Genomic DNA, 23,859 nt, shown 5'->3' on the forward strand with positions numbered 1-23,859 from the left:
AAATTTATCAAATGAATATAGAAAGAAAAGTTGTACATTATCATAAAGTAAACGTATATTTTCTCGTCTGATAAGTAGCGATTATTCCGTGTATATACATTCTTTTTTTGTATATAAGAAATACGGGTGTATAGACACACTATATAAGTCCAAATACACCCTGAACTGTAATAGATTATCTTGTCCGGTGGTAAAATTGTTCAATGTTGAATAAGGAGCAGAGACCGATACAATTTCCCCCTGTACAGCATTCTGATTTATCTTAGTATATAACTATGATATTTATCAAAACATAAAGGTCACGTTATAAATGTGATGAATGCTTGACGTCAATTTTCAACGGTTAGTAGCATTTAGAAGTCCATTGGTATCGTTCTGTGTGGAAAACGAGAGATCTTAATATGTTGAGAATCTAAATTAGTGTTCTGAGTTTTTAAAATAAAATGTCATCAGCAACGAAGGGAAGTAACTCTGATAAATCATAGTGTGTGGGAAATATAATGGAGAGTTACCTCCCGTGTATGCGCTCTTTATGGTCGTCACTGATTGGCTAACTTCAAATGAGAGGTGGCAGGTTTGAAAACATTCAGACAAGGCAAGGCAAGGTTCAGCTAGCGTGCACAATATAAACATGAAGCCGAAGACAGTAGATAAAAATCAAAACATTAAGGTCTCGCTAAGATGCAGGTATGTAAGGTCTATCTTATAATAGAAACCATACTTTGTATCTATGAAATCAATAATGCGATTCATGGACGGAATATATACAATAACGTTACCGTCCGTCATCTAAAGACAGCTGACAGGCTGATAGATGAAAATCGGTAACCTAATACATGTTTAAAAACATACAATTACAAGAAATGATTAGTAATTTAGCATAGATTATATATATACAGAGACATATATGTCTCTGATATATACGATAACTTGTAAGATTCCTGCTATTTTGAGATATTGTCAATTTGATAGGAAATGTTTATTTTCAATACATAAAACCAGAGACATATGATAGACATATATATATGTCTCTGATAAAACCCCCAAAAAAGGTCCCGTCAGATAGCCTACTGTATACAACGACTTTTTCAAGTTCTAATTCTATTTCATGCTTTGACCATAGTGGACTGGAAAACTTACCCTTCTTGCTGAGAAACTCTTTAAATCACTGGTTTAAAACATAATATTTCAGGTCTAGAATCTATTTATTTAATTATAAATATATAATATAACTTCTATTTCAGGTCTATTTATATAATTATTAATATATAATATAACTTCTATCTGTATGTATTTTGATTTTCATTTTAGGCCCATTAATTCAATAGAAAAGAAACAAGGCTCATTTTCTGTGCTGGAGTGCAATGGTGAGAAAAAGGAGGTCATTGTCAAAGAACGTCTTGGTATCAACCCTAACACTAAAACATTCTTCTTTGATAATGTTTTCCCACCATCATCCAAACAGATGGATGTCTATCAGTCTGTTGTCACTCCGATCATTGATGAGGTTCTCTCCGGATATAACTGTACTATTTTTGCGTAAGTATGATTTATTTATTAAGAACAAAACTACAGAAGAAATTGGTATATCAATGTATAGACCAAAAATCAAAGTGCACTAAGACTAAGCTGCAAAGTAGCTTGTGTAAAAAATGTACTTTTATTTTTCTGACTACACATCGATAGATCAATTTATTTTGTATATTGATCCTTATGATTAAACTAAAATAATAAGCAAATTAAACTTTCAAAGGTAAAATAATGACTTCGGAACATTAGTGTCTTTTATGTTTGATATATTCAACATCAGATGACATGTTAAATTGGTTAATGGTCAACAATTCATTATATCATAAGATAGCAGGGCTCAAAGAGGATGTTTTTACCAGGTGGCCTATTTGACTACCAATTTATAAAATCTAGGCACCATTTGGAAAAGTTAGTCACCTGGTCTAGTTGTCTTGAATTTATAAAAAAAAAAAACTTTTCATTCTTTTGATCAGTATTTAACATCTCTGTATTACTGTAACATTTTCTTATGTGAACGTCATTTTAGCATTGACTTCAGCTTTTGAAAGATTACCCAAATCACAATTTTTTTAGTGACCATGCAGCCGCCTCATCGGTCAATTACAGGTTTCCAATGGTGAATATAAGGCACCATGGCCACTAAAATAGGCACCACTTTGAGCCCTGGATAGTGGTTGACAATCCTCAGAAAAGTGATCACCAAAAGCATAGATTTCTGTTAGAAACTATAGATATAACATTAGCCAAACATCTGCTAGTTTTTGTTATCATTTTATAGAATGGAAAAGAATAAATAAACAAATTAAAAAATACAGGCCTGTACATGAATGTAGCACATGAAAATCAGTTAGCCCAGGAGCCATACAGCAATACTATGTTGTTATAAATTACTTTTCTTACCGTGTCGGTGCACGTGGCAACAATGTCTGAGACGTCATTGTCAGAGTTTAACTTTTAAGTTGTGTGTTTAGATCCTTTACTTAAAAGTTGTTAGTCAGAACCAAACTTCATATATATTGTTATATCACATAGTCGACATATCTCAGAACCAAACTTCATATATATTGTTATATCACATAGTCGACATATCTCAACACAGCCTTCATTTATGAAATATCACCAGGAATTTATGTCCAGTGACTTTGGAAATTAGGGATGCTGGGAATCAAGACTTTTAAAGTTTGGTGTTTAGTTCAGTTTCTCAAGAAATGTCAGTGTTATTTTCAACAAATCTGGCTGCATTGTATTCATGGACATCTTAACACACCCTACAGATTACATGAATTTTATTTATACTTTTGCAGTGTTTTTCGATTACAAATTAAACTTGATGAAATTGATGTAAAATACATGTTTCTCCAATTGATTTACAAATAAGTTTGATTTCATAGCCAAATTGGAATGAATTCTATAATAAATCAAATGTATTTTCTTCTCACTTAGGAAGAGCGATTTTTGGAGAAAATGACATATTTAATTAATTTTGAGAATTATTAACTGTTTTTTTACGAAATTTGATTTTTGTTTTACAATTTTGATTTTGGTTTTATTTGTTTAACATCCTATCAAGAGCTAAGGTCATTAAGGATGGCCTCTCGTGCGTGTGATATATGCATGCATGTGGTGGGTGTGTATGTGTGTTTTGGGAGGCTGCAGTATTTTTGTGTTAAGTCTCCTTGTGATAGGCCGGAACTTTTGCCGATTTATAGTGCTACCTCACTGAACTTGAAGCATAGTGCCGTAGACACCCAGCAGGACACCCCACCTGGTCACATTATACTGACAACGGGTGAACCAGTCGTCCCACTCCTAATATGCTGAGCGCTAAGCAGGAGTAGCAACTACCATTTTTAAAGACTCTGATATGTCTCTGCCAGGGAATAGAACCCAAAGCCTTCCTCACAGGGGTGAAAGCTCAACTGAAAATGAGGCATTGTCAAGCGAGACATTAGGAAATTTGTTAAGAAAGAGAAAAGAGAATATCCCAAATTTAGTCGCCTCTTACGATCATGAAATGGGGGACAGCAGGTACGATTCTTACTCCCTACCTGCAGGGCAGTGTTTTGCAATGCATCAATATTTACACATGCCTTTAATGTATAAATTAATTAAAACTTACTATTCTGACAAAGAGGGACAGACAAGAGGCCTAGGTATAAGTACCTGTAACTCTCTGATTTAAATATGATTAATGACATAAATGTTACATTGTAGAAACTGGTTATGGTAGTTTGATGATCAGACAATACATGTACAGTACATTAGAATTTACAGAATTCGACGTAACTAATAGTGCAATTCAATGATGATTTCTATAGGTACGGACAGACCGGTTCCGGGAAGACCTTTACTATGGAAGGCGATCGTACAGATGATCCAGACATGTCCTGGGAGGACGATCCATTAGCTGGTATCATCCCCAGGGCAATGAACCATATATTTGAGCAACTGAAAACTCAGGTAAAGAAACTTATACTGTCCTGTCTGTAAAGGCCTTATAAAATAAAACCACAGGAGATTGGTGTTTGTAGTCATACAATGTCTGGCTGGTAATTTTTGTTTTAACTCTATAACTGTTTATTTAAAAGTTATTTGGGTTTAGATGACAAACTGCTTCAATCAAATGAATCATCTGTAGATGGTCATGTCATGAGCTTGTTTCACATTTATTAGTTATAAACTTATTCAGTTTTATTTGATAATAACAATCTTAATTTTATTTTAAGGATGTGGAGTTTTCTGTGAGGGTCTCATTTTTAGAGCTTTACAATGAAGAATTATTTGACCTTTTGGGATCTGGTGAGGATGCTTTGAGACTCAGGATATATGAGGACAGTGCAAAAAAGGTAACTGACACACCAAATCTGCTATTATTATGTAACTAAGGACTCTATTTAAAATAAAAATGATGGAATGATGTACCGGCAGATATCATTTAACTGAAGACGAAATAGGGTTGCCTTGTAGAATCTTTTACTTGTTCTTTTATAATGCTAGTAAAAAAGAAAGAAATGAGAAAAAAAAAAGTTTTACCGGATTGAAATTCTTATTTCAACGTGCACGTGGATACACCAAGACTGGCGTTTTTCCTACAACTTGCTTATAGACATTAAGTACAGACCAGTCTGTAAGTGGTGGGTGAGGAGTATCTCATGTAGACACTGGTTCAGTAGAAGCCAGACAAACAGGGCTGCATTTACTAATTGTAGATAGCTGATCTCATATGTTTTAGTTTTGTACTTTTGGTAAAGTCATTGAACACTTTGAGTTCAAAATGAAAAGTTTTTTGTCTAGAAACATATACATATGACTGTTGTTAGCTTCCTATGACAGTGGTCTATTATCTGGATTGAATCAGAAAGAAATTAGTTTTCAATTCCTAATGATTATTGAGATGATAGATGATGCATGAGTCGTTAATAGTGATTATATTACATTGGGATTTTCAGGGCTCTGTAATCATAAATGGTCTGGAAGAAGTAGTGGTCCGTACCAAGAATGAAGTTTTTGAGATCTTGGAACGAGGAACAGCTCGTAGACAAACTGCTGCAACATTGATGAATGCCCATTCAAGGTATGATTAAATATTGTAGCATTATAGATTCATCTCAACTTTCAGGAAAAAATTCTGAATGTCTTGCCCCAGATGAAGCCTTGTGACTGATAAGTATTTAAGAATTTCATCACTTTAGTTTGTACTTCGTTTGAACTGTAAATTGAGTTTTTGGATGCTCTCTTCATGTACATGTATTTGTCATGTTTAACATAACATAAATAAGTGATAAAATGTAAATTTAATAATGGAATAACATTACTATTTGAGTTAACGAAGTTCCACTGTATACAATGAATATATTTAATACAAAGGAGTACATTTATCTATTGCAGTCGTTCACACACAGTGTTTTCAGTAACAGTTCATATCAAAGAGAGCAACATTGATGGAGAGGAGCTCTTGAAGACTGGAAAACTGTATTTAGTATGTATACCTGGAAATTGAATAGTGCATGAATAATGTAATGTTTATCTTCCATTTTAAAAGTAATTATTTATTTGACTATTTAAACATATAGATATCTTAACTATACTGTGAAACAAAAACCTAGAGATGGTCATGCTGAAGCAAATTTTCTGATTGAATTGAACAAAGTGCATTTTGAATGAAATTCAAATTTTCTATAAAATTAAATGAAAAAAATGAGTTTGATAAAGCAATTGTTGAAATTTAAAATTAAGTTAAGTCTGGGTACTTGTAAGTTAAGTCTGATTACTGGAAACTTGCCTGGAACTGGTGTAAACATTTTCACCCAACAAATTATGTTACTGCTGCCCTCACTTATGTTCAAGTGGCACATGTGGTAACAAATTCGTCTGGTTTGATCCTTATTTAAACCTCTCACATACTTCTAACTTTACCTACAAGTGTCATTAATAGACTAAGTTTTTTTTTTTTTTGTCGCAAGTTTTGTAAAGTCAGTAGTTTGCATTCTATACAATAGTTATCTGTTTATATAGGTAGATTTAGCTGGCAGTGAAAATATTGGTCGTTCTGGAGCAGTAGACAAACGGGCCAGAGAGGCGGGCAGTATAAACCAGAGTCTACTAACCCTTGGTCGAGTGATCACTTCCCTGGTGGAACATGCCCCTCATATACCATACAGGTAAGTCTGTATACCAGGTACATATACCATACAGGTAAGTCTGTATACCAGGTACATATACCATACAGGTAAGTCTGTATACCAGGTACATATATACCATACAGGTAAGTCTGTATACCAGGTACATATACCATACAGGTTAGTCTGTATACCAGGCACACATACACCATACAGGTAAGTCTGTATACCAGGTACATATACCATACAGGTAAGTCTGTATACCAGGAACACATATACCATACAGGTAAGTCTGTATACCAGGTACACATATACCATACAGGTAAGTCTGTATACCAGGTACACATATACCATACAGGTAAGTCTGTATACCAGGTAAACATATACCATACAGGTAAGTCTGTATACCAGGTAAACATATACCATACAGGTTAGTCTATATACCAGGTAAACATATAACATACAGGTTAGTCTATATACCAGGTAAACATATAACATACAGGTTAGTCTGTATACCAGGTACACATATACCATACAGGTAAGTCTGTATACCAGGTAAACATATACCATACAGGTAAGTCTGTATACCAGGTAAACATATACCATACAGGTAAGTCTGTATACCAGGTACATATACCATACAGGTAAGTCTGTATACCAGGTACATATACCATACAGGTAATTCTCTATACCAGGTACACATATACCATACAAGTAAGTCTGTATACCAGGTAGATATATACCATACAGGTAAGTCTGTATACCAGGTAGATATATACCATACAGTTTAGTCTGTATACCAGGTACATATATACCATACAGGTTAGTCTGTATACCAAGTACATATACCATACAGGTTAGTCTGTATACCAGGTACACATATACCATACAGGTAAGTCTGTATACCAGGTAAACATATACCATACAGGTTAGTCTGTATACCAGGTAAACATACCATACAGGTAAGTTTTTATAGTATACCAGGTAAACATATACCATACAGGTTAGTCTGTATAGTATACCAGGTAAACATATACCATACAGGTAAGTCTGTATACCAGGTAAACATATACCATACAGGTTAGTCTGTATAGTATACCAGGTAAACATATACCATACAGGTAAGTCTGTATAGTATACCAGGTACACATATACCATACAGGTTAGTCTGTATAGTATACCAGGTAAGTCTATACCAGGTAAACATATACCATACAGATAAGTTTGTATAGTATACCAGGTAAACATATACCATACAGGTAAGTCTGTATAGTATACCAGGTACATATACCATACAGGTAAGTCTGTATACCAGGTACATATACCATACAGGTAAGTCTGTATACCAGGTAAACATATACCATACAGGTAAGCCTGTATAGTATACCAGGTAAACATATACCATACAGTTTGTATTTGGTCTGCCCAATAATAGCATTACATTGACTTTTTGTAAATAAGAAGGACATATGCATTGAATTTGATGTAGAAAATGGTATAGAAAAAATTGTCATACCATTTGTGAGAAAAATGATGTGCTGTTGCAAAATCAGTTTTACTTTGACATGTTTTATGTAGGGAGAGCAAGCTGACCCGTTTACTACAAGACTCCCTTGGGGGCCGTACCAAGACTTCTATCATCGCTACAATCTCACCCGCAGCCTGTAATCTGGATGTAAGTGATATTTAGAAGTATGATCATGCATTAAATTATCGATAGATTATGATTGTTTCCATCGGGATTCAGCTGACAATTTGGTGGCCTACAAGTTAAAAACATGAAACTAAAGGTTGCTTAGTAGAAACATTTTAGATTCTTTAAAACTAGGAGATGATAAAGACAAGACAACAGCATTTATTGGACAAAGGGGGCAGATATGGGGGAAATAGAGCTTAGAGGTAAATCCTTTAATTGGTACTAGTGTTTTCTGATTATCACTGCAACATCCAGATTGATTATGGAGGCCCCTTTGGCCTCTTGTTTTACACACGTTGAAATTCATCTTGCATATTATGGTATAGTGTCTGCATCCATCTGATTGTCCTCCAGTTAAAAGTTTTGGTTTCTTCAGTGGTTCTACAGTTGGGTCAGATCACATGTTATTGTTTTGGTTTCTTCAGTGGTTCTACAGTTGGGTCAGATCACATGTTATTGTTTTGGTTTCTTCAGTGGTTCTACAGTTCCGTCAGTTGGGTCAGATCACATGTTATTGTTTTGGTTTCTTCAGTGGTTCTACAGTTGGGTCAGATCACATGTTATTGTTTTGGCATGGATGTTCTTTTGGGGTGAAACATTAATAATATGGATTTGATTTAAAAAAAAAATGATTTTCACCTATTCGGAACATTTGTAACTAAGTCCAAAATATTTTGGCCAGTCTTTTACATGGATCTGATAATCAAGGTTGCAGATGCTGAATTTGTCCTTCATTTCCCATGAACTGGAGGTGAAATATTGGATAGGGTCAGACAGGTTTATTATGCATGATCTGTTGTTCTTATGTTTAATTAACTATTCAGTGGACTATTTTAGTTGCCCATAGTAATGTTTGATTCTCTGTTTTCTCTATCAGGAGACCTTGAGTACATTGGATTATGCTCATCGGGCCAAGAACATCCAGAACCGTCCTGAGATAAACCAGAAACTGACCAAGAAGGCTCTCATTAAGGTATTGTTATCTTTACACTATTCCATTATAATGCTTGTGTATGGCAAAGTAAATCATAGATGTTACTATCTATCGTGTCCCTGTACACCTTAGCTGGGGACATACTGTTTTACCCTGATTCCATCTGTCTGCCTGCTGTCACAGTATAGGTTAAAGCTTTTAAGAATATTTTAGACCATTTGTGAGGGTCAAAATAAAGCGGGGAACAGGAGCACTCATGATGCACCAACGTGTTTCTAGTTCACTAAGATTTTCACAACCTGATCGAACCTGTTTATTCTTGTTCGGACGAATAGAACCTGTTTTAACGATGTACATGTGTTACAGGAATATACTGAGGAGATCGAGAGACTAAGGAGAGACCTGCAGGCTGTTCGTGAGAAAAACGGAATTTACCTGGCAGAGGAAAATTATGTGTAAGCATTTTTAAAATTGTTCTTGTATGATTTATAATGTATAAATATAATACTTGTAAGATAATCGACATGATACCTATCTTCTTTATTTTAAAAAAATGAAAAAGTAACATGCCATGCAAATTCTGTGTCTTAATAGGAGTGTCATGGTTACCTGAAATAACTGTTGACCATGATTCAAAAGATTATGGTTCGGTTTCCAGGTTTCGTATTTTGGTTATACCCTGAATAAGCTGGTAGTAGTTTTTGGTGGCAGCAAAGATGTGTATTTTTGTGTCAAATATTACATGCCTTTGCTACATACTACATATTTCAGCAATCACAATAAGTATGACTATATTGTTTCTGATTATATGACATGGCAGCTTTGTGCAAATTATTTTCTCATGGCGGAGGGTGTTATGAACAAGACAGTAGCTGTATGTAGAAAATATGTATAATACAAATTAAACATTCCATGAGATCTACCTGCATGTCCGCTGATACCTTTAGGGGACCAAGCAACCTGGAAACCAGATTTAAGTCACATGGTGGGCCCCAGTAAGATAAACAAAAAAACACAGCATGTGTACAGTATTGACAACGCAGTCTTTGTAATGAAGATTTTTTGCACATTACCAAAGCAGTAGGTTCCCTTGCGTTTAAAGATATTCTGCATCTCCTAGTTATGTGAGTGGACATTGATGAGGTTGATTCTGTAGAGTAAACTATTTTGATTAATTAGGCGAATTCTTTTACGTTTTCACTAGTCAGATTGTTAGAACATACAATACATGTACATGAGCAGCATACATAATAGACAATAGGTAGCAATGGCAAGTTAAATCATTAACATGGAGACTGATATGTTTGCATGCCATGATAGGATGAAAGTACATAGGTTTTCCTGTAAGAACATAAGTCAACCTATGTGGGACAATTGTTGATTTTGTTAGTATCTTGATACTCAACACCTTAAGAAGAGGACCAGTAGACAATTATCTATGTTAACTGTTTTATCATCTTTATTACTGATTCGTCTGTTTACATTATAGTGATGTGTTATTTTTTTATTCGAGTTAAAGAATTCATTTGGGGCTTATTTATCACATGTAATATACATAGATTGCAGAGTTGCCACAACTGTGAGAAGCGAAATAACCAAAAACTGTCAATATGAATCATAACTGAAGTTTCTGGACCAGAACAATTCTGAACTGTGACACTCCTGCTTTATAATTATAAGGAATTAATATTCTTATTTGATCATTTTTTGAGTGGCTAATTTTACTATACAATATTTATTCACTTGGCTGTATATTTTATTCAGCTTGGCACTACACTAATGTAGAAATAGGTTTATAGGGGAAGCATCTAGCTTTCATAATCTACTTGCAAAAAAACAATTGTAGGTAGTTCCACTAGAATTTACTTGCCAGAACCTGGAAAATTGGTCTATATGATATGTTGATATTCTAAAATATGTACTGTTTATAATTTGTACAGAGCCATGCAGAATAAAATCACACAGCAATTTGAAAGTATCAAGGATATGGAGGAAAACATTGCTGCATTAACAGGAGAAATGAACAAGGTAGGATTTTATCGAGCCTCTCAGAACTAGCTTTCCTTCCTTTGTCTTTTATAAAGTTAAATCATGAATAGGTCCACAAATTAAATGGTGTCAGTGCGAGAAGATGAGCATGTGTGCAAATATCTAGGTGTGTACATCAATGACATAGGTTCTAACTTCAGAAGGTTGAGATACCTGTATGTGGCAGTTATTAGCTCACCTGCCCCAAGGTCAAGTGACCTTATGCTGTAGTGCACCGTCCTTTGCCAGACTGTTGTCCCGCTGAACAGTTGGCAAGCATCAATATTTTCTTAAAACAACTTCTTAATAACCAAGATGCCCAGACATTTGATATTGGCTCTGTAGCATGCTTGGGTGAAGGGATACCAAGTTTGTTCAAATGAATGACCTTGATCTACATTCAAGGTTACAGAGATCAAATATGTGATAAACAATGATTCCAAGATGACCAAGAGACCTAGAGATCTCATATTGGGCCAGTTGTATGCTGGATAGAGAGCTACAAAATGTATTTAAATGAATAAACCTAGCCAGCTCTGATATATGAATAAAGTGGTAATCAGCTTGATATCTCCATACCAAATGAACTAGATCAACTCAAGTTGCATTAGAAGCAAGTGAGCGATACAGGCCCATTGGGCCCCTTGTATTTCTGAAAGCAGAGTGAGTTGTCTTTGTCAGTCTAGTAATGAGATATCATTAGATAGTTATCATTTCTGTCCATCTGTCTGGAATAAATCTGAATCCCGAAGTCTAATATTCCTTTTTTTTCATGGCTATAAGGGGTTTGGCTAGTTTCTAAGGTCAAGGTCAGTATTTTTGTAATTGAACAGAGGACTTACTGTTATATCTGGTGATATTTACAGGTTTCACTTGATGTTTTAGTATTCGATAGTTTGGTGTAAGATGGTGTAAGCTGTAGCACCAATAAAAATCATTCTGGTCAAGTTCATCTTAATCATTGTTGTTTTAACGCATCATATAGTTTCGATGAGTAATCAAGAAGTTTTATTTTTGCTGATTTACAGCTGACAGAGATTTACACAGAAACTGAACTCCGACTTGAGGAGACAACCAAAAACTTGACTGTCACCACTGATAATCTCATTAAGACGACAGAGAACTTACAGGAAACAAAACAGGAGCTGAAAGCAACCGTACAGGACCGTGATGAGCAGAAATATCTGGTGTCAGAACATGTGTCCACAGAAACCTGTCTGTATGGGGAGGCCAAAGAGGTATGCTTCTGACTCCACTGTCTCTTAATGAATGTTGACTTAACAAAAGATCAGTGTATTGTTCTTAGTAGATTGTTATTGCATTTTTTTTTTTTTTTTTTTTGTTACTATGCTTAATTGGAAATTTTATATAGGGGATTATCTATGTCCACTTTTGGGGTAGGGGTTTGGACCACGTTTGTGTAAAAGTTTTCCTTTACAAAATCTTGTTTTGTTATGAAAACAATTTATACTATCAATAGCCTATTTATGAGTCAATTTAAGCAATTTTATCTTAACATAAGAACAACTATTGCCTTTGGTCAATATTTTTTCTAAGGTTTGTAAAACTGTATCGATTGAAATGAAAACGTAATGATTTTATTATAAAAATAGAGATTTTAAAATTGCAATGATAGTAACACAACAATTGAAATGAAATCCTGAAGCATTTATGTACACAATACATAACAATAAAATTATGTATCTTAATATCTTTATGCTTTCAAATTAATAATGATATATATATTTTGCTATTCAAAATTCACGTTAATTACCTGTCTGATTGCAATTTGGAGATTTGTGAAGGTCAAGGAGAGATGATTTTGAATGTTTTTTAAGACACATCTGGTCATGCAGGTTTTTTACACTGCTGATTTAGATCTTTTACTAGGATTAACACAGCAGTTTCAGGTTTCTTATAAATGATATACTGGTCATATATAAACCATTAACTGTCTTCCTCCTTGCAGTTACTTGCGACTGTAGACTCTGCCTTATTAGATATTGATGGCCTTCACTGCAAACTGGACAGGAAGAAGGAGGTGGAGGCGAGTAATGAGGAATGTCAGTCACAGTTCAAGGAACGCTTCCAACGGCAGATCACACAGATGAAGGATGGTGTTGATAGCTTTTTAACAACAACAAAGCAATATCAGTGTAATCTGACGGACAAAACAGGTAAAATCATGTCTGAAACAATGTGTAACAAAGATTGTGATAACAGTATTTAAACACTCCTGGAGTTTATAAGTTTATACATTTTAATACAGTTAATCTGGAATGTAGCGGTTAGGTTAGAGGGGTGCCTAATAGGAAGTATTTGTTATCGGAATACAATATATAATTTTAATATTTCAGTTAAATAGTTGTGCTAGGTATCTGTGTCAGTAATATAAAACAGGTGTATATGTCTCATCCTATATTTACTGGACTGATCTGTATGTTTCAATAGAAAATTCTGACAAAATCTGGAATCAACTATTATCCTTGGATTTAAACTTTCTGCAATATGCTATCACTTCAATCATAGCTATTAACTAGAATAAATATGTGAGCCGCTTTGGGAAAAACTTCTTGGTTGAACAAATTAAAATATTTTCTTGTTGAATGAAATTCCAAAATAAAATTGGTTTGATAAGGAATTACAGTCAAATAGACTAAATATGAAATAAAAAAAATGCTTTAAATGAGAGTCGTATGTTAATGATTTACAGTGAGTCTGCTACAACAGCAGCAGGACCAGGTATCTGTCACTTGTCAGGCTGTAACTGACCATCAACAAAGGCTGAATGACCAGGCTGGGGAGATCAATCAGCACAGCAATGACCAGACTGAACTCCATTCAGCTTGGCTGGACAGTGTCCAGGCAGCTACAACTGCTACACAGGTAAGTATTGAGACTGTCCTGTGTTTGTGAAGATTAGAAATCAGACATCCAGTCCTATAATGCTTTATATGTACATATTTAAGTTGTAATGTATTTTAGCAAAGAAAGCATTCCTCTAAGTTATGATTGGTATAGTTGCAGTTTCTCTATAATATTTTCTATGTCAAGTTTTGTGTAATATCTTCTGTGACAAATATTGTGATTGCCTTAATTCCTCATTGTGCTAAACTTTGAGTGGTCCAAATAAAGATAGAGTTCATCCTTTCATTGGAAGTCTGGTTTCTAATGTTTGATATTTGGTGAAAACCTGTCTATGCATATGGATATTAAGAAATTATGGCATCTATAACTTTGATTACCAATAGTTACAAAGGCTTGTTCATACATTTCAGTCAGAGCAAAGTAAAGCGCTATCTGAGTTCCAGAGTAATATATTGGAGCCTGCTGTACAACAAGCTGTGGATTCCAACAATCTGTCTTCCACTATACTTCAGAGGCAAATAGAGCTACTTCAGGCCCAGGTTTGTTGTAGAATCTAACATTACTTCTCATGTCAACCATCAATTTAGAGTCACACGGCTATAATTTTTTGATACAGTGGTGTGATCATATATGTAAACATAGGTTTAGTAATGCTGATGCTATTTTGTTTCAGAAAACTGAGCAGGAACTGATGGTAAACAAATTTATGACAACAATTGCAAATGGTCTTGACAGTTTGACAGCGTTAACCACCGATTTCTTCACACTAATGACAGCTGACCTTGACGAGTCCGAGAAACAGATGGCGGAGGAAGAAAGATTGGATAAGGTGAAATATTTCTCCTGAGGTTTCATTACACTTTTGGCAATAATAGCTATAAAGCAAAAAATTGTTTATTACCAACATTAAAAAATGTAAGGTTTGATTAAAGATGTTATATTACCTAGGGATTGATGGAAAGTTTGAATAGGTAATTAACCATAAACTGTACAGTTATTAACTTGTTTAGGTCTGCATCTGTACAGGCTCCGTATCAATCAGGATGTCATCCATTGGCTATCTGTCTGTCCAAACTTATTTCCAGAGTGTGTCTGCTATTATAAATCCAGAAGTCAAAATTTCTAGATATTTCATATACAAATACACTGTTCTGTAATAGCTTGTTATAATAGCATGTTCCTAAGGTTAAGGTCACTGGTTCTAAATACAGAACAGGGATACTGTCATGTGATCCACACAATCAGATAATTGTTTTAGTCTGACACAAGTGCCCAGTTTTTCAAAAGGTGATTAGCGTAATCACTTGATTAGTGAAAATCTCATTTCTCCATTACTTCAAAATCTATGTCTGTATATTCCTTGAAATAGGCAGGTAGGCAGAGACTGACAAGTGTTGTATTTTTTTTTTTAAATTTTGTCAAGTTAGTTTTACCAGAAATGATTTTATCAGGATTTTAAAATTGTTGTTAAACCACGATTAGCCTAATCACATTTTGAACAACTTGGCACTGATGATCGATTTATTTAATTACAACAGACCATCTGTTGTTTCGGAGACTTGTTGTGTCTAATTCACATGGAGATGTCACACTTTTCTTTACACTAGTTACTATAGATCTTGACAAGGGTTGATATGTAGTGAACTTTCCCCAACTTCATACTTGGTTTTTATGAAGCTGCGGCTTCAATTAACACATTTTTTTGTTCATTTAGGAACTAGAAGAAAAAATACTTCAGCACCAACAGAAGCGCTTGGAACTGCTCCAACAGGTGAGTACTGTACTATATCAGAATTCTATTGTCATACCCTGTAACAAAGTTAGGGGTATACTGGAGTAGGCTTGTCTGTCTGTTTGTCCAACAGGTGAGTACTGGGTATCGTTTCACAAAGCTTCGTAACTTACAACGTTCGTAAATATTTAAGAAAAAGTTACGCAAAACTTACGAATTTCGTAAGTGCGTTTCACAAAGGTGTTCGTAACTTTTTCGAATCTTACGTCAAAATCGTACGTTCTCCCGGTAAAAATATGCGCTCTCTAACTTAGAGGTAAAAAAGGACGACACTTTTGAAGTGAAAATTGTACGCCGGTTCTATTCCCGAGTCACTTACACAGACTAGGAACTTTATTTTATTCTATCAAAACAACCGTATTATTGATAGAAGATCAATTTTTTTTTTTTAAATTCCAATTCAATATTGTTTATCATGCGGCAACAGTAACAACGCAATTTTCACGGATTTTGCTCAATGTCCATCGATACACCTAATGTTCTTAAAATAGACTAACTATTGGCACAGTCTACGAATATGCGTACAATTAGTTTCATGACAAAGTGTATTTTGCCGGCATCCCTCATCGACATTCAAAACCCGGTTTCACCTCGAAACAATCGCTCACAAGGCATAATCATTCTCTTATGCTAATTTGTGTTCGTAAGTTATGACAGGGTGTATATGGCGTAAAGTTACGCAAGGTTTTTGCAAAAAAGAATTGTACAATTTTTCCAAAATAACTTGTCATTTTGTTGCCATGGTAAACAAAAAAAGCCCTACATTTGAATGAATTTAGTGCAGACAGCTCCTATTTTGAACCAAATAAAAATGAAACTACACAGAATGTTGAAGGTCACTAGAGGCCATATGAAATAAATTTGGAAGTAGCATTGAATAAAAAATGAGAGATACAGGCACACTCGGCATCATGTTAAATTTATACTCTATGCACAGAGTAAGTACTTATTGGAGTTGTTAGAAAGTATTGTTTGGCATATTTCATTGATAACGATGGTTTTATGTCCTTATAGGCAAGGAATCGTAAACAATCCCGACAGCAGGCAGTACAGCAATTCAACGACAATTTATTGGGGTGAGTGTAATATTCATATGGTTATTGAAGAGTTTCAGTATAGAAATTTAATATAATTAATTCATAGTGTGATGGTTGATTTGAGATATAGACAATGGTTTTTGCTCACTTGGAAAGAGGTACTTGTGACCTTAGACCATTTTGTGTGTTGTGGAACCAATTTGAATTCCAATTTTGTTTGAATCTTTCACGGTAAAAGATAAACCAAACGAATATGGTTCCCAGTTGCAAATGGTCTGATTTCACACCTTTAACCATCAGATAAGTCAATTTATGATTTTCTATCAGAGCTAAAGGTTGCTTCAACGTCTTGTGTACAATTAGTAAGATTAAAATACTGTACAATCCCAGTCTTGGTGCTGATGATATACCAGGTGAGGACATTCACACAACAGATAAGAACAGCTGAAGAAGCAATAATACTTATAAATTTGTCTTTCATAGAAATCTACAGGAGGTACGGACAGGAACAGAACAGACCAAGCCAGAACTGATGGGGACTGTAGCCTCAAACTGTACAAACAACCAGAGAGATCTCTCACAGGTAAAGATGGACAGTTGTGCTGTACTTTTCTGGCCTTGATTTCTATTAAAATAAATGAATTCTCAAACATTTATCTGTTGAAAGTGGAAGGACTAGATACTACAAAACAGGATCAGAATTCATTCTGAACTTTTTCACAGAAACTTTTCAAAATTTTCTTGCCTAAAATGTGTTGTTTGTTATAAACCAGGTGCTGACAGAGGTGGAAAAGTGTACAGGGACATGTGAGGACATCAAACAAAAACACAATGAGATGAACAGCAACACCCAACAGGTAAATCCCATATATATATCTAAACCTAACAGCACCTCGGGCTATTCCATTTAATGATGTGAGGGAAGTGAAGCATTTAAATCAGATATATGTAATACACATGGTTGTCATCAAAGATATTATTGAATCTTTTCTTTCCCCCTGATTTTAGGATGGAACAAGCATCAAAGAAACAATGCTTAGGAAATAAGAGGTCACAGTTGTCACAATAATGTCAGATGATAAATAGACCGACCGGTGACACTTATGTTATATGCTTCTGCTAGACTCAAGCATATCTGTATGGGGTCAGGTCATCTGTTAAAATCTATGTACTTGTGACAATCTTAGAAACAATTCTGTCTACCAAAATCTTTGTAATAAAATTACCATTTGTGTATATATGTACAGGTTTGGACACAACATCTTTCATCAATCACAGAGAAAATAACCGAGCATAGAGAAACAATACAATTGGGACAAGAACGTCACAGGACATTGACACAGGTATAGTGTACAGACATAGGTGACAGTGGTGTCTGGAGCTGGTAAATACTGAGACGTCTAACTATTATACAAGTCTCTCATTCCTTTGGTCCAGTTTATTGTTAAGGACTGTTAAGTTGTTAAATTTCAATGAGATACTATTTAGTAGGTAGATTGGTTTTATTAATCCTAATTTTTGAAGGTCTTAAAGTCTCAGGAATACTTAAATTCAAGTGGTAGTATCTAGAATTTATCATTTCAAAATGTTTTCCAGGTTAATTTTATATCTAAAGGATTATTGAATCAACATCCATGTATTTGAAAGTTTTCACTTCTGCATCCAGACTCTGGTCAGCGAAAGCCAAAGTCACACAGATAGCCTAGTGTCCCAAATAAAGGGAAATATCCAAGAGTGGACCACCCAGACTCAGGACAGGCAGACAGACATTGAAACACAGGCACAATTCACAGCTGATTGGTCAAATAACTTGTCAGCTGATCTACAGAAGCATTCAGGAGATGTTGAGAGTTTTCTGTATGAAGAACTAAGGAAGGATATTCCTACAGGTATGGATAAGACAATGATATTTTGAAGCAAGTCTTGTTTTCTGATAATAAGCACTGGGGGTATAACAACAATTTGGAAATATTTGGAGAAAGAAATTTTGCCCTAAAGTATTTTTTTCTGTTCTAAAGACTTTAGACATTACCATAATTATCTGTAGGAGGGGTGGTAGGCATGTGTATTAATGTTTATGAGTGGTATTTGTAAATCCACAAGAGAGGCTTAGATATCTGATATTGGACTGGTAGCATGCTGGGGTGAATGACCTTGACCTCCATTCATGGTCATAGGGGTCAAATATACTAAAATCTTTAAATGACTTTTCAATAGCCAGGAGGCCCAAAGACCTGTTATTGACCCTTACCCCTGCCACACTGGGGGCCGCGGTGGCCGAGTGGTTAAGGTGTCCCGACACTTTAACACTAGCCCTCCACCTCTGGGTTGCGAGTTCGAAACCTACGTGGGGCAGTTGCCAGGTACTGACCGTAGGCCGGTGGTTTTCCTCCAAGTACTCCGGCTTTCCTCCACCGCCAAAACCTGGCACATCCTTAAATTACCCTGGCTGTTAATAAGACGTTAAACAAAAACTAACAAACTGCCACACTGATAATATTGGAACAGGCCTAAATGAAAAAAATTATCAAACCATATCAAAGCATATACAAGACAGCACAATATAAAAAGAAATATTTGCCTGTTTAAACCAAAGTGAACAAAACAATCAGTCTTTAGATGAAATTAATATAAATCTTTTTAATCCTATGAATGGTTAGAAGCAAATGAATGACAATATGCTATTTTATCCATTTATGATAAAATTCTTTCTACAGAGCCCATCGAATGCATTGAGTCTTGTCAATCCATGCTTGCAGTCCATATGTCAAGTTGTCTTCACTTTATTTTCAGGCAAAACTCCACAGAGGAGAAACATTTCCTACCCACTACAGCTCACAAAGACTTCTGAACATGACCTGCTACTCAACGACTTCAGAGCTAACTATGACACTGATCCACTGGCTACCAACCTCAGCAGCTCTCTAGATGCAGTGGCTGAGACTAGTCGTGTTAGTAAGGTAAATCAACTCTATCAGACATTAAACCAGTAGTATTTGACTGGATACCTATCCACCCACCCATCCACCCATCCATCCACCCACCTATCCATCCACCCATCCATCCACCCATCAGGGTTTTAAGGGTTACTGTGTTGGCTTGTCTGCCGTTAATTGTGCTTAGAAGGTGACAGGTAAAATGCTTTTTATGCCCCTGCGATGAAAGGTGTATAGTGTTACCCATGTCCGTTGTGTGACATCCCATCCCAATCTAACTAGCTAATCACAGGAACTGCTGATGCGATCCTCACCAAACTGTGTTTTAGGGTGTCAAGAGGCAGTGGGAGCATTTATGTCTAGCAGACATTTTCTAGTTTACTGATTTAAATCATTTTCATTTACAGGCGAGTGAGACAGAAGAGGTCGAGTCCGCCCCTAGTGAGGTCGGCAGTGAGTCATCCCATACATCAGGAGTATCCAGCTTAAGCCAAGTCAGTAGCAAGGTAGAGGTCCCAAAACATTAGTTATGTCTAATAGAATCTTACATGGGTCTGTTCCATGGACAGGGATATCTCATCCTGAGTGTAAGAGTCTTGGTGGTCCACACGAGGCTTGCCAACCTCTTACACAAGAGTTTAGAGTAATAGAAGGGGTGAAACAAGGGGATCTCCACCCGGGGGTAATATATATATATATTTAATTATTTCTTCTCAGATGATAACTCAGGCAGGTTTTTAGAGAGTGTCACAAATATAGCATGTAATGACATGAAGCTAATACAGACATTCTTCTAGATATACAGGTAGATGTATTTCAAAAATTAAGAAGAGCGAAATGTATGTTTTCAGCTATACTTCTATCTGCCTAGTCGTACTGCATCACCCTGTTTCTCTGTATTGAGAAGCTGTTGTCTTCAGAGAAGGTGAAACAAACTTTATATTATTTTTGTAGATGTCAAGTAAAGAAAACAGACAGAAGAAGCCAAAGATACTTTCTAAATCAAAACAAAAGAATGTCAACACAACACCCAGGGGCAAGAGTCGCCTCCCTTTGAAAGCCCAAAACCAAACTGAGTCATGAGGGAACAAGTTGAACAAGTGGACATTTCTGTAAAACAATAATTCAAAATTCAAAGATGTTTTTAAAATCTAGAATGATTTTTGTACTTTCTTTGATGTTTTCCTATGAGTGAAGGGAAATCTGTTGATATGTACTGTCTTCCTGTGCTGATAATTACGGCCTCTGACTTCGACGACGATAATGATAAACAGCATACCTGCTCATTTGCAATATGTGTTAAACCTGTGAGCAGATATAACTGATGTTTTAGTATTTTATATGTACAGGAGTGAGAGTTTGTGTCAATGGCTGAGATTGTGTGTGTGTCAGTGACGGAGACAGAGAGTGTCGGTGACAGAGACAGAGTGTGTCGGTGACGGAGACAGAGTGTGTCGGTGAGGGAGACAGAGTGTGTCGGTGAGGGAGACAGAGTGTGTCGGTGACGGAGACAGAGAGTGTCGGTGACGGAGACGGAGTGTGTCAGTAACGGAGACGGAGTGTGTCAGTAACGGAGACAGAGAGTGTCGGTGACGGAGACAGAGTGTGTCAGTAACGGAGACGGAGTGTGTCGGTAACGGAGACAGAGAGTGTCGGTGACAGAGAGTCGGTGACGGAGACAGAGAGTGTCGGTGACGGAGACAGAGTGTGTCGGTGACGGAGACAGAGAGTGTCAGTGACAGAGTGTGTTGGTGACGGAGACAGAGTGTGTCGGTGACGGAGACGGTGTGTGTCGATGACGGAGACAGAGTGTCAGTGACAGAGACAGAGAGAGTCCGTGACCGAGATGGTGTGTGTCCGTGACCGAGACGGTGTGTGTCGGTGACTGGGACGGTGTGTGTCCGTGACCGAGAAGGTGTGTCCGTGACCGAGAAGGTGTGTGTCAGTGACCGGGATGGTGTGTGTCCCTGACTGAGATGGTGTGTGTCCGTGACCGAGATGGTGGGAGTCCGTGACCGAGACAGTGTGTGTCAGGGTGGGTGTGCAAATGTGTGTGTGGGAGGGGGTGTTGATTTTATTATGTTTCTCATTTCACCTCTCTGAACATTTCTAGCCTCATGATGTGACATTTCATATCATAATGGTTTTTTACCAATCATCATCACATCTCCACATACCATGCTACTGGTATATCATTATTAGTTTTCTATCCAATTTAACTGAACTCTTCTGAACCACCAACTTTCCATCTTCATTAATCATTTTGTGAATTCTTCCTCTTTTACCATCATATGTACTATATTATCATTGCCTATTACACTTTCATTTTAGTTCATTATCTAATCTTTTGAATTTTTTCCTTTCTGTCCTTTCTTAAAGGTGCTCAATGTTGATAATGTGAATATGATTTATCATGAAATGAAAACAAGAATAGTTTGTATCTTATGATACAATACCAAAGCAACATTACAACCCTCCAAAGTTCTAATGGTATCTTTTGAATTTAAAATAAATACACCCCAGAAAAAATTATATTGTACTCTGCCTCTACAAGCAAACAATATGATGCTGTTATTACTTTTTTCTATTGTTTGTGTTAAACAGATACATTTCTATACTATGGATGTCATTTCATGCATTTTTGTGACAAGTACTGTCTGTGTCATCCGTGATAAAGCATCTTTAAATTTCCTTTCTTCCTGTCTGTACTTTCTTTGTATTGTTGCTCTATATGTGTATCCTTGATACCATCCTCATATAATCCTGACTGTTGTGAGGATTTTAAACATTGTACACTTGAAAATAAATTGTAAGAATAAAACTGTACACATACAACAAATTGTACACATAAAAAAATTTACTCATAAAACAACATTTACACATACAAACAAAATTATTATCTAGTCGCATCATATCCAGAGTAGCATTCCTGTTGCTTCCTTTCATACTCATTATATAATCAAGTGGACAGGTTTAGCATTTCTGTCATGTTTTATGTATCTGTACAAGTAGTAAGTATGTAAGAACCCATAATCCTGTATCATATCAGTTTGTCCATGGTGAGAATGTGCTATTTCAAATACAAAAAAAATGCCACTTAACATCACCTGCCATTTGCTGTAAATGTTATGTTTTTTTTTTTTTTTAGTTTTCAAAGTTCCAGAAATTTGAAGCAAAAGATATTTTTTTCCTGTTGATTATTAATGATTCATCAATTATAAATTATAAAATTATCTTCTCTCTTTTTTTGTGATTTTGTTGTATCATGAAAAATATAATGCATTAAAATTTGATGATATATGTATTTAGTTTGATTAAGCTACACTTGGCCTTGTATGTATGGACCATTTAAGTATTTTATTTTGTATTGTCTAGGTGTTTCAAATACACTGATTGTATACATATATTTATTATAATGTGCTTTTAACTATGATATACACTTTGTATGTATATAAAATTTACTTTTATATTTCAAAATAATACTATTTTAAAATATCCCTGTCACTTCACTCATTGTAGTTTATAGAAAGTAATTAATCATGACAAACATTTAGGTTTGATACCAAAATTCAACATTAAGGGTGGATGGGTCAGAAACAAGGCCTGGCAAGGCTGCAACCTCCATGGATCAAGAAATTCCATCGGTTTTCAAATTAGGTAAGACACATAATTTTGTGGAGGGTTTGTCCCATTTTATAAACTGTGATGTTGGGATTTCCTCTTTCTACACCTCACAGACACCAAAGAAATCTCATCATTTGAATCCCTAATAAGCAGAAGTCAGTGATGTTCAGCCTACCCAATTTTATTGAGTATTCAAACTTACCGCACTATATACAATGTATACAGTGTAATACTATAATATCAAGTGTTATCATGTTAACAGTTTCCACCCATCTTTGCATCAGAATGTTCTTTTTCAATCAGATGTGTAAGAAAAATGTCCTACTTGCCTTTCTTGCCATGGACTGTTGCATGCCAGTTCTGTCATCATCATGCAGAAATGAGGGAAATCAATGTTGATACTATTGAAGTGACAGAAAATTTTGAAATGCAAAATTGGCATAATATATACTTGAACCATCTTGTTTCATTTAATCAAGATAAGATGTTCATTATCCTCTCCATACACTCCATATGATAGAGTGGATAGGAATATCTGATTTTAATTAGATGGATTTCATCATTATCAAAAAGATTTCACACTTATATATGTAATCATTTTATTATTTTAGCTTTTGCTATATATTCAGGGCTTCAAAATGTTAAATGTTTTCGAGACAGATCTTGATTTATAAATAACTTAAAACATTGTGTAGAAATAAAACAACTCTTTAAAAACTAATACTGACTCTTATTTGTTTATATATGTGGAAGTTATTGTACCCTACTTGTTTTTGTTTGCCATACTTTGATAGA

At 35.4% G+C, this 23,859-nt stretch overlaps 1 protein-coding gene across 1 annotated transcript; it reads left to right on the forward strand.

The window, feature by feature from the left end:
- The first annotated feature begins 560 nt into the window (after positions 1 to 560).
- On the forward strand, positions 561 to 23,785 carry LOC117339671 (kinesin-like protein KIF11-A). Its single transcript, XM_033901385.1, has 25 exons — positions 561 to 687; positions 1,312 to 1,539; positions 3,849 to 3,990; positions 4,257 to 4,376; positions 4,980 to 5,104; positions 5,419 to 5,509; positions 6,046 to 6,191; positions 7,728 to 7,824; positions 8,723 to 8,818; positions 9,146 to 9,234; positions 10,720 to 10,807; positions 11,836 to 12,045; positions 12,777 to 12,984; positions 13,521 to 13,693; positions 14,086 to 14,214; positions 14,349 to 14,504; positions 15,390 to 15,446; positions 16,482 to 16,543; positions 16,988 to 17,087; positions 17,278 to 17,361; positions 17,752 to 17,847; positions 18,171 to 18,393; positions 19,298 to 19,464; positions 19,848 to 19,946; positions 20,395 to 23,785. The coding sequence occupies exons 1-25, from the start codon at positions 632 to 634 to the stop codon at positions 20,521 to 20,523; spliced, it is 3,171 nt and encodes a 1,056-aa protein (XP_033757276.1). The 5' UTR covers positions 561 to 631; the 3' UTR covers positions 20,524 to 23,785.
- The last annotated feature ends 74 nt before the right edge of the window (positions 23,786 to 23,859 follow it).

The sequence above is a fragment of the Pecten maximus genome, chromosome 12 (genome assembly GCF_902652985.1).
Source record: "Pecten maximus chromosome 12, xPecMax1.1, whole genome shotgun sequence".
Classification (NCBI taxonomy): domain Eukaryota; kingdom Metazoa; phylum Mollusca; class Bivalvia; order Pectinida; family Pectinidae; genus Pecten; species Pecten maximus.

What these genes read in the sequence shown, in the direction of transcription:
- LOC117339671 (XM_033901385.1), top strand. Translation starts at nt 632, where the DNA reads ATGAAGCCGAAGACAGTAGATAAAAATCAAAACATTAAGGTCTCGCTA. An exon ending in TATAACTGTACTATTTTTGC is followed by an intron (nt 1,540 to 3,848) that starts GTAAGTATGATT and finishes TGATTTCTATAG; the next exon opens with GTACGGACAGACCGGTTCCG. An exon ending in AGGAAGAAAGATTGGATAAG is followed by an intron (nt 14,505 to 15,389) that starts GTGAAATATTTC and finishes TTGTTCATTTAG; the next exon opens with GAACTAGAAGAAAAAATACT.